General features: G+C 47.5%; 1 protein-coding gene across 7 annotated transcripts in view; it reads left to right on the forward strand.

The window, feature by feature from the left end:
- The window catches only part of GULP1 (GULP PTB domain containing engulfment adaptor 1), a 228,484-nt gene that overhangs the window by 185,114 nt on the left and 31,021 nt on the right, over positions 1-12,349 (forward strand). For all 7 annotated transcript variants that reach the window (XM_083154251.1, XM_083154252.1, XM_083154247.1 and 4 more), the window contains one exon: positions 5,661-5,744. In XM_083154251.1, the coding sequence (XP_083010377.1) occupies positions 5,661-5,744 (84 nt within the window). The remainder of the gene's footprint in view (positions 1-5,660; positions 5,745-12,349) is intronic.

Here is a 12,349-nt window from a genome sequence, read left to right on the forward strand (position 1 = left end):
AATGAGCCATGTTAACCCCTTGTAGTCATTTGTGATGTCACAGCCCCCTCAGCTGATTGCTGCTTCCTGTGCAGGGGGAGAGGGGGGGTCAGTCCTGGCTTTCCCATGTATCACTCACACACTGGATGGCAGGAAATTGCACACATGCAATAAACAGTACATTACGGAGACAGACATCTATCAGGCTCAGGGGCATATGCCCTGATAGGCACAACACTTATAAGAACAAGGGACTACTTCCCGAAACAACTGGTATCTAATAAAGTCACATTTTATTACTATAGAACACACAGTCCTGTGGATAGCTCCATTAGTGTGAGAGGCACGGCTCCCAGGAGGTTGCAGTCTATGAATTCAGCTAAGAGGGTGTCTGTGTCTCTGGGCTGTATTTAGGAATTTTGGGGTGTCTACCCCCTCATGATCCAGGTGCGGGGGTGCCCAAATGATGGTTCATGACACACCTCCCCCTTCCTAAATCCGGTCAGAGGGGCTAGCTCCGCGATCGGAGCCAGTCAGGATGACCGGGCCCAGAGATCGCATGCGGGCATGATCCCGCTCATCCTGTCGGGACAACCCACAACCCTTTGGGCGTTCCTTCTTCCTCTTGGGTTTGGCGAATCGTCCCAGGGGCTGCGGGTCAGGTATAACCACTACCCCTGTGGCCTGGGCCGACATCACCCCTTTCCCGCCTGGGTCACCCCAAGGTGTGCATATGTTACCCTTGGGGAGGACCGGCTCCTGGTCCGGGTGAGTGGGGTCTGAGGTCAGCAGTTTACCATTTGTAACACACCTTCCCGCATCCCCGTGACCGGGTTTTCCCCTGTCATGTGGAAAGCTTTCCTCCTCGCCTTCCCTTTTGGTTGTTCCTCCTCCCTCCGCCTCTGGCGCAACTGGGAGGGGCTTGATCTGCACACTCAGACCAGCATCATGGAACCTGGCCGCTCTCAACAACAGTGCTGATGTTGGCTGTAGAGGAGTGGTAGGTACCGACAATGTTCCTCCCTCCAACGCCTTCACATCCACCCCACTTGGGTCGGAAACCTCCCCCAGCCCCGGAAACTGTTGGGCCTCCACTGGGCAACCTTCCATCCCTGTCTGTTCATCCACCTCGCAGGGCCTCAGCACACTCTGCCCCCACCTGCCCCTAGCAATAGGCAGTGGCCCAGGGAATTCTCCTCCACCCCATGGCTGCAGAAGAGCAGGGGGTATCCGCAATCCTTCTCCTGCTCTTCCCTCAAAAGCTTCCCCCTTTGGGTCGAACACCTCCCCCAGCCCTTGGAACAACAACTGCTGGGCCTCCCCTGGGCAAACTTCCATCTTCCCCAGGGTGCACTGCTTCCCCAGCCTGGCTATGAGAGGGACTGGTGGGGTGGCATTGTACGGCAGCACTGCTGGCATCTCCCTTACAGCCCCAGGTGCAAACTCACATTCTCTTGCTCGTGCCATGCTGGGTAGTGAGGTGTCTTCCTCTGAGGCGCAGGGGGGTGATGAGCTATGCCTCTGACCATCCCCTCCATGTTTGCTTGCTTGGCTGCCTGTTTGCTGCAGTGGCTCCCCGGGCACATAATTACAGTTAGTCACTCTTGCAGGGGACTCACAGTAGCGCTGCACCCCAGCCTCTACTCCCTGCTCTGGCACCCCGGTCACGTACCTGCCTTTTAACTTCAGATCCTCCTGGCTCTGATGGCTAAGTGGGAACAGTCCTGGATAATCCTCCTGGGGGGGTGGAGCGGCGGAGCACACACCAGACACATTTTCTTCCATCTCCCCCTGCTGAATATGCTGGGGATCCTGTGGCAAGATGCCCTCATTCGCTGGGCCGCTGGTGGTCCTGTAAGGGAGAATTACTGCCCCCTCGGCTGGGGCACAATCATTGCAGACCCCCTGGCCGCTAGTTTCAAAGTCTCCATCTCCCACATCTGCAAAAGGGAAGATGTACTGCCATTCTTCCTGGGGTGCCATTTTTGGGTGCACCCCCATCCTTTGGCTAGCTGCTTGGAGCAGTGGCTGACCACTGCTTTGTACCTCCTGTGGCGAGGACTCAGCAATCACAGCCCCAGCCTCCGAGGTCTGCTCTGCTCTGGGGCTATTCTCTGGGGCAGCCCCTGCACTGTATACTGGCACTGCTCCATCTATCACGGGCTCCGTGTGCACCAGTCCATCATCACCATGTGGGGCCACAGTGCCCAGCTCTGCCACACTACTTGGCACAATGCAGGGGGAATAAATATCCTCTTCCCGATATCCATCTGCCACAATCACAGTCCATGATGATAGGGCTCCTTTAGAGTCCCAGGTCCCTGGTGCGATATCGCAGGGACACTCCACAGCTCGTTCCTCATTTCCCAACTCGCTGAATGGGAACAGTTCTGTGATTTCTCCCGGTGTCAGAGGGGAATTTAGTTCAGTGTCTCTGTGCGGATGCACAAGCTGCAGCAGCCGACGTTCCTCTGCCTCTACCCTCTGACACTGGTCCAGCCACTCTGGAGAATTCAGCTGCCCCTGTGCTAGGGCGACTCTCTCTGCATTCTCATAGCAATGCAGGAGACACTGCAACTGCTCCTGGACACTTCTCAGTTCCCCTGGACACAGGACCCAGTTTCTATACGCGCTGAACGCATGTAGCGGGTCCTCTTGCTGCTCGTACACCCATCGAATAAGAGTGCAGTGTGAGCGGCCTTCAGGGGGTGTGCTGCATCGTAGCCTCCATTCCGCAATTAGGTCCTCCAGACTCATTCTTGCTAATGGAGCTCCAGATTCTGCAGGCCACAGATCCTCCGCCTCCCCCCCTGGGATCTCGGTAGTGGACCCCTCGGTCATCCACCCCGGTGGCACCATCAACTCCTCCTCCCTTTGAGTTCTCTTCGCGGGCTCCTTCCCAGGACCCACTTTACCCGGTGCTGGCACGCTGGCCTCAGCGACCCGGCTTCTGTGCATTAGCTGATGCGTGGCGTTACTTACTTCTGTGACAAAAGCCTTCCACGCCACCGTATGCAGCAGGTTCCCTGCAGCAGCCTCAAATACATACTGCTCAAATTCATCGGTCAGGTAAGCTGCTTTCTCCTCTGTAGTAGCTCCTGTCCATACATTAATCCACCGATATGCTGCTTCCCAATCCTCCCAGAGGGGCTGCATCAGCGTGGATGGACTGCTCAGGTCCCATTCCTCAGCCAGACGACTCCATGACGATTCCTCATCTATGAGCCTCACTGCTCTGGGCAACTGTGGGCACCTCTTGCCTCTCTTTAGACGTTTCTGTCCTTTTCCTGGCCCCATTCTCCAAACGTGCTGCACTAGTAGGGCTTGGCCAGCGTCACTTGCTGAACCCCCTCACTTCAGCTTCCGTTTCTGGGCCACGGCACACTCCACCGTTCTCACGCTTGCAGGGAAAGTCCCCTGGACAAGCAGGCACTTAAGCGGAATTCTTCCCTCGCGTAATGCCCTCGCACAGGAACCTTTTTCTTCCTCCCCGGTGTTCCAGCTAGGTTTATAAGAGCTCTGCTCTGTGTGGTTCTATACTACTGGGTTACGGACTATTGCGCCTTTAGAGCTTGGCCGCATACCGATACGGACCCCTGGCTCTGCCCGGACGTCGGGCCTGTGTGATCCCACCGCTGCCACCAATTGTGACGACCCCAGGCTCATAATGTGCATTACTTTTGCCTCATGTATTTTCCGCCTTGAGAAAGGCAGCGTTTAGAGCTTTGCACGGGTCCTGGGGCCACACACGATTCTGCGATCACACAGAAAGCACGCAATAGCAAGGTCCAACGGAACCTTTATTACATAGAGACTAAATAAACATGTAAACCGTAACCACACTATGTACATATATATACAGGTAGCATTAACATTAAACACAGTTATGAATAGACCAATATGACTAGAACCACACAAAGCAAGAACCCCTGCCCCTATACCGGGAATATCCACCTCAGGGAATACTTGCGTCTGCTGGATGTTGGTTGCTGGGAGGGCGATGATGGTGTCCTGCTGATCTTGGCCTGCGCCAATCACTACTCCTGGGAGTAGGGCACCCTGCAAAAGTCACCCAGCTCCTGCTGGCACACTTAAGCCAGGCACCTGTGATGCTCTGGTGGGGCAGTATGCTTGGCTGTGTCCCCATCTACCAGCACCAGGCGGACAGGCTTGGTTCCTGGCAGCCGCCTCTCTCTGCAGTCTCTCAAACTCAACAACAACACCCACCCCTGGTGCGTGCCCTCTTCAAAACTTCCATCCTCCCAGAATGCTCCGCTCCCCTGGTGACCTCACGGAGTGTCCTGATTGGAGGGATTTCAATCCTGCTCTTTAGAAGGTGTCTCAGAGCTATGTGGAGACCCCCTGTGGTTTTGGAGACATGTAGTCTGCAATGACTGCCCTTAGAACAAAGGCCAGGTAATTATGCTGATAAGGAAAATGTCCACTTTGGGATTGTATAATGAGCCATGTTAACCCCTTGTAGTCATTTGTGATGTCACAGCCCCCTCAGCTGATTGCTGCTTCCTGTGCAGGGGGAGAGGGGGGGTCAGTCCTGGCTTTCCCATGTATCACTCACACACTGGATGGCAGGAAATTGCACACATGCAATAAACAGTACATTACGGAGACAGACATCTATCAGGCTCAGGGGCATATGCCCTGATAGGCACAACACTTATAAGAACAAGGGACTACTTCCCGAAACAACTGGTATCTAATAAAGTCACATTTTATTACTATAGAACACACAGTCCTGTGGATAGCTCCATTAGTGTGAGAGGCACGGCTCCCAGGAGGTTGCAGTCTATGAATTCAGCTAAGAGGGTGTCTGTGTCTCTGGGCTGTATTTAGGAATTTTGGGGTGTCTACCCCCTCATGATCCAGGTGCGGGGGTGCCCAAATGATGGTTCATGACATTGGCCACACCCCCAAATTAGGCCACGCCCCCGAAAATTTGGGCGCGCCTGCGGCGCGCAGCAGCAGCGTCCCGCCTGCTAAAGTGCCAAAGTTGGGAGGTATGCAGAACTAATCACGTTAATGGTAACAAATGAGATTATTATATCTGGCATACATCCTAGGAGCTGCGGCCTAGCTACAGGCGTGGGGGGCCCCTGGCGAACTATCAAGGTTGGCCTCCTATTCTATAAACTCTTAGGTAAGGCATGCCCAAACTATGTCCCCCAGCTGTTGTCAAACTACACATCCCAGCATGCCTTGCCATAGTTTTAGCATTCGATAATAGCAAAATTGTAGCAAGGCATGATGGGACGTGTGGTTTCACAACAGCTGGAGGGCCATAGTTTGGACATGCCTGCCTTAGGTCTATATGTTTTATCGGGACACTGTCGGGATGCTGGTGGTAGGAAGACTGACAGCAGAATCCCGACACCTGGGTGGTAAGCATTCTAACTGTCCTCCCTAACCCCTAAGCCTAACTCTCCCTGCCTAACCCTAACTGCCCCCCTGTAGCCCGACCCTGCGGGGCCTCGCATCGGGATCGAACCGGGATCAAATGCGTCTGTAAACTGTTCGATTTCAATTGGTTTTTTATTACATTCTTCCTATATATGCAAATTGGAATTGGGAGCTAGATAAAATTGAAACCGTGTGTACTGGACATTACACTGTAGTTACTGTAAAGGTGTGTGACGTTTGTAACGTGTTGTGTGTTTGTGTTGCAGATTCAGGAGCTTGAGACCGAAAACACGGAACTGAAATATAAGGTGCAAGATTTGGAGAACCAGTTACGAATAACATCCTCACCTGTAAGAAACTCACATTAACGCTACATTTTTATGTCAATTATATAAAATAGACAATTACAACAGTAATGATAATTAGTAATAACACTCATGTAGAACATTTATTGTCTGGCGGTTAGACCAATGGGGGTTATGGATATTTTATAGGGTTTTAGTGTCTATGCTATGGCGTACGGGTGTAATGTAGAGAAACTGCTGCCAGCTTTGTGGAGTAGAGTGGGGGTAGGGGGGGTTCCGCGGGTCAAGGAAAGTAAACAACTATCAGTGCTTGAGGTGCCGGTGTGGCATAGCGGCGTATGCCGGCACACTTTGATCATTGAATAAGACAGTACTGTAGCCTTATGTTTATGTTGCATTATTGTGTTCGATGCATATTTGCCGACTTTTTTAAATTGAAGGGGGGCTGGACGAGGCTTCGTTTTGGGGGGCGGGGTGAGGCTGATGTCACTAAGCCCCGCCCCCATGACTGGCAGCCTCATTAATTCGCGGGTCCGTGGGTGGGGGAGGGGATAAAATGACGCAGAATTATGCGATTCACGTCATTTAGCCCCACCCCCTCCCCGCGGACCCGTGAAATTCGGAAATTTATACCGCGGGGAGGGGGGAATAGGGGCTGTGGTTAGAATGTGGGAGACTTGCCCACCTTCCCGGGGGCCGGGAGGGGGACCCGATTTGCGGGACCCTCCCGGCCATTCCGGGATGGTAGGCAAGTATGGTTAAATAGCAAAAAAAGGAGGGGTTCAGTACAGGACTTACTATCCTGTCCCAGAGCAGCAGCTGGAAATTACAACTCCTGTCAGGCGCACTTGGCCCACTATCACCTAGTGTGACTTGGGCCTCCATCTTGTTTTCAAGTATGGTTAATTGATGATACAAAGACCTGAAATAAGGAAGCTATGGATTTCTAAAACACGCAATCATAATGATAATAACATTGGATCAGTCTCTAGTTAAACATCAATAAGCAGGCAATGGTAATACAGGTTGAGTATCCCGTATCCAAAATGCTCGGGACCAGGAGAATTTTGGATAACGGATTATTCCGTATTTCGGAATATTTTTATATTTCAATTATGTATTTTGAAGTATCTTGCATGTATGCTGTATAAACACATACAATACACACAAATATATTTTATTACCACATAAAATACACACAAATATATTTTATTTGTTCAAAAAACAAGGTTTCAAAACATGAAACAAAATTTGTGTACTATCTCAGATATTGAATTTGAATGCCAAGCAATCATTTTCTTGCACATATATAGTGCAAGTTACATATCATGTCACCAGTAGTGCTGTTACAAATGTCCCCAGTGAGTTTTTAGCAAAAAAAATATTTTTTATTCACTTTCTGGAATGTATGGTTTTCGGAATAATTCGGATAACGGATACTCGGATACGGGATACTCAACCTGTATATTGGATGCATATTTTGATTAATACTCTATGTATTATGTATAACAATATATAAACCATAAGATTAATAAAATAATACACCTTCAAATAAAGTACATGAAACAGGCTCAATAATCGACCACAATAAGATATATATACAGCACTTCTCTGGGGCGGAGAACTTACCCGTCTCACAATGAACGGGAAGGGGCCACAAACTGAAATGAAATCCAAAAGTCAGATAAGAAAAACAGGACAAAACACAGAATTGTATAATGTTAGAAAGTTACATTTGCAAAAAAGTTCTCAAATTTATTAATAATACAACAAGCTATATAGACCCTGAGATAGTATTTCTCGGAACCCCCAACCCAGAAACAAGAAACAAAAAATTATTATGATCATTTCCAGCATATTATAATTATCAAGATTTTATGTTTTTTAATATCTTTATAATCAATTTTTCTTCTGCATTCTGTCTTATTTAAGAATTTCATTATTAACAGTACGATTTCATACCTCCCAACTGTCCCGATTACTAGATTTCTAGACTGTCCCACCTGCGGGTTGCAATGTCCTACGGCCTGGAGCCAGGTTGGGAGAGGCTGTGATTACCGCTGCTCTGCAAAGCAGGCACTGATCACTAAATAGATGCAGCGGCGCATGCTTGCGGCATCTAGCAATGCGGAGAGGTCACCCGGGGGGCTGCTCAGGATGGGCACACCCCATTCACTCAGTGCCCCACCTCCTTTTTGGGTGCATTAGTTACTTGGAAAGTTGGGGGGTGTGCAGTTGCAGGTGGTTCTCTTAACATCTAATACATCAAAAACGACTTATATGCTTAGGGATGCATTCACATAAGGTCAAATTGCATTTGGAATTTATTGCATACTGTAGGAATCACATTAAGAAGAACAGAGAACCCCCATATTGCAGGTATCAAAATATATTGTTACTAATATAGAAATAACTCGCAACAACAAGCATTTAAGCATAGACACGCCCATATGTAGAGCTAGACACGCCCTTCAGTCAGAGGGTGACACGCCCTCTCAAAGTTGTAACATGAATTTCCTCGTCTCTTGTAGCGTTCCTGCCTCTCTAAATATAAGTAAGCACAGTATGAGGCCAATCTGCATATACTGTATCAGCCTCTCAATGGTACTGCAGACATAAGTGCTCCTGCCATAAGGTTTGAACAACCTTTGAGAGCAGGCACAATGGCATATGTGCATATACGTACATAGACAGCAAGTTCAGGAAAATGCTGATGCTCTTCCACCTTATACTGTTGAGCTGCTGACATCCACGATAACAGCAGCATCGAATAACTGGGAAGTGTCAATTATAACATTGCTCCTGGTGCAATGGCGATATCAATAAGGGGAAACAAGTCGCTGTTTGCTGCATATATCTGCAAGCTGTGTCTGTAAGTGATTTTGTTTTTTAATTAAAGGCCATATCTTAGCTACAGACAGTGCCAGCCTTGCCAATTCCCAGCTCCCTGGAGGTTGCAAGGACGCTCCCCAAGCAAAGCAGAAACATGCCAGAACTATGCAGCAGACATGGGAAAGTTGACTTTCACAATGACAGTGGTCTGCTTTTATCTCTCATTATTAGGAATATGGGAATATGTAATTGCGTAAAAGAAATTGATTTAATGAAGATACATCATGTTACTTAGCATTGGCCTAGTCTGCACATTTAACCCACCGGCGTCTAGTTCTGTGTATTTAGGCGATAGACACCAGTGAGAAGTAAAAGGTGCATCATGGACTGTAAATGAATTATGTTTGTATTTCAAAAATAACAGCTTAGGCCCCAATTACCAGCTATTACCAGCCTATGCCAAGCCAGCGACTCAATGAAATTCCGCTAAACATTGCACATGTACAGTTAAGTATGGGAGCTTCTCCACTCGGACCTCCTTTATCATTTGCTAGAACCTTCACCATTGAATGCCACTCATTGATGATTCCTTTAATCGGTGACCATTGGCCATCCCTACCCTCAATGCAAATGTTTTTTATAGGACTTTCCAAACATCCTTAATACAACACATATCTGTCTCCGTTTCTGATGGATTCATTGTCTGTGATAAACCCTTCATTTAGACTTTTTTTTGCACAGAATCAGATTCAAGTCACAGTAAGACAGGTAGAAATGACCTAATATTGAAGATATGGAGCTACAATAGTTACATTTTCCAGGACCACGGGTGTAGCCCAAACTTTTAGGGCCCTATGACAACATTTTGAAGGGGTTTCTGTCCCATTGCTTCAAGAGAAACACCTCTCGCCAAATCGGTTGTCCATTCTATGCCCGATAGAAGTTCTAAAGTGCATTTTATAAAGTATATCAGTTTCCCTGTTAATATTATACCTAAAAGTAGAGATCTACAGTAGTTTTGTTTATGTCCAGTAATAATACCCTTATTCACATTATACCAACAGTAGCCCCAATTTATTTCATGCCACATTGTAGTGCCACCAGTTCACAATCTGCCACACAGTGCCCTCCATCCACATAGATACATAGAATTTGATGGAAGATAAGAAAGACTTGGCTAACCTAGATGCCCCTTTTTTGTTGCCTTTTTGTAACCACAAACCTACTTGATCCTTAGGTCTTTGTAAAAATATCCTTATGCCTATCCCAAGCGTGTTTATATTGCTCTTCTATCCTAGCTTCTACCACCTCTGCTGGGATGCTATTCCATTGACAGGCTGCAGCATTTTGGAGATGGAGCGGGTGTCACCCCCATTATCTAGGCTTGCTGGGCCCAGATTCGTTGTATGCTGACATCTTGCAATGGTTCTCTACCATTGCTGCCATCATGTGTAGCATCCTCTGGTCGCAATAGAGTTGCGATGGTGATCCGATATAGCATCCTCAGTCGGATCTTGTAATACATGCAGTCTGTCTCCTAAGTCCTGGCTCCAAGGCCCCCTAAATCTATGGGCCCCATATGCTGATGTACTGAACAGTTAGAATATCTGTGCTCCAGAATTCTCTACTGGTACCATATTATTATGTGGTCAGATACAATTATCAGTTAATGTTTTATTATTATTTTTAAAATCATTAAAATTATTGAAATTTTTAAATAAATCTGTTACATAAGGATAATGAGCATTGTAACCGCTCATAATTTGGAGTGGGAAGATGACACTTGCCACTAGTTACAGTAGCATAGTCTTTGCTTCCAATATGCACCGCCATCTTCCCTAAGATTTCACTGGGAACCAGTGGTGTAACAATAGGGGCTATTGTGGAGGGGAGCACTGGCTAAGTCAGGGCATCGGGGGTCTGCTAGGTTATCGCTGCATTGCTGCCAGGACCTGGCTTAGCTCCCCACCCTGCTTGTCGCTGCTGGGATCTACTTGTCTGCACCGTCCCCGGCACGCCTAGAGGCTTCTGCTATGCCTCTTCATGAAAAATGACCTTCACAAAATGTGAAGCAGACACCTTAATAAATATCTGCTGTTAGAGGCAGCCATTTTCATTAGGAGCCAGTCCAGGAGGAGCACCGGGACCGCAGACAAGTAGATCTGTGGGTCCCAGCCACAGACCCAACGGCAGTGGTGGCAAGCAGAGGGGTAAGGCAGGGCTGGGGGGCCTACATTTTTTTTGGGGGGGAGGCGGCCCAGATTCCAGGTTAAGGGGTGAGGGGCAGCAAGAATCCAGCAGGGGGGGGGTGGCTTTGTAGTTACGCCACAGCCGGCCACAGCAAAACTCCAGAAAAAGAAAACCGATGGCTGAATAAGCTGGAGGTGACATAAACTACCGAAGGAGTCTGAGATGCCTGCACTTTGGTTGTGGTTTGTGTTTAGGCTATGATGCTGCGGCTATAGCCAATTAGGGAGTAGGGAGGAGTTTCCTGTGTAGGAATAGCCAGAGAGTCAGGTGATCTGCACTCTGGTCCGATTTTCCAAGGAGCAGGTTGGTTTCAGACTCTCTCCTGTACTTATTCCTCTTTCATCGCTACTTATTCCTCTGCTGTCAAGCATACTTCTCTATCATTTCCTTTTGCACCTACAGTTCTGGCCAGGTACACATTGGCTGCGTTGCGCATAAAGTGCGCCATGCAAATCGCGCCTGGATCGCGCCTGCTCCTTGCGCTATAGTCCCGTTATAGATTGCGTTATAACGTAACGTAATCTTGTAAATGTAACCTGCACTTACACTCATTGACCACCAGATGTCACTTTTCCCAAACAGTACAGCACATGCGTAAAAATCTCTTCTACAAAACAGTGGCCGCCACGACTTTTCACTACGGATTTTGTCCTTACTTTACGGACAGTTTGTACAGTATTTATTCGCAGAAGCAGCTACGTACGGTCATTTATGTAATTGGTACAGAAGCCATGCTAACCTTTGCTATTGCTAGATGACTACTTAAATTATTGGAGGACCTACAGTATCATACAGTACTTTACACTACGGATTTTGTCCTTACTTTACGGACAGAGTTATTTTCTTTTATTCGCAGCCGCAGTGACGTACAGTACTGGATGGTCATAAACTGTATTTGATTGGTGCAGAAGCCATGCTAACCATCTGCCTGCAGTCAAATCACAGGCAATAGTGGCCTAGCGGGTAAAGGCATGGCTTCTCTATCTCAGTATTAGTAGATCGATCCTCAGTTTGTTACATTACTGTATATTTTTATTTTTTAAACGTTCTTTTTTTTTTTTTTAAACTAATACAGGTACTGTAGTTACAGTAGTTGGTGCTTATCAAATTCTTTCGGACTTTTCCACAAACAAAAATTCACAATGGCAGGCCTCCATGTACACGATAGTTAATACCCATACTGTACATACTGCGCTACAGAGAACGGTTTTTTTCGCAAAATAAATTTAGCTTTTCAGGTAAAACTCCTTGCCTTGAGGACCGTGTTTCGGGATAAAATTCGCTAACCTTTGCTAACCAGTCACTTTTCACTACGGATCTTGTCCTTAGTTTACGGACAGTTTGTACAGTATTTATTCGCAGAAGCAGCTACGTATGGTCATTTATGTAATTGGTACAGAAGCCATGCTAACCTTTGCTATTGCTGGATGACTACTTAAAACATTATTTGAGGACCTACAGTATCATACTTTACACTACGAATTTTGTCCTTAATTTACGGACAGAGTTATTTTCTTTTATTCGCAGCCGCAGTGACGTACTGGATGGTCATGAACTGTATGTGATTG

The sequence above is a fragment of the Crinia signifera genome, chromosome 7, assembly GCF_055691185.1.
Source record: "Crinia signifera chromosome 7, ASM5569118v1, whole genome shotgun sequence".
NCBI lineage: Eukaryota > Metazoa > Chordata > Amphibia > Anura > Myobatrachidae > Crinia > Crinia signifera.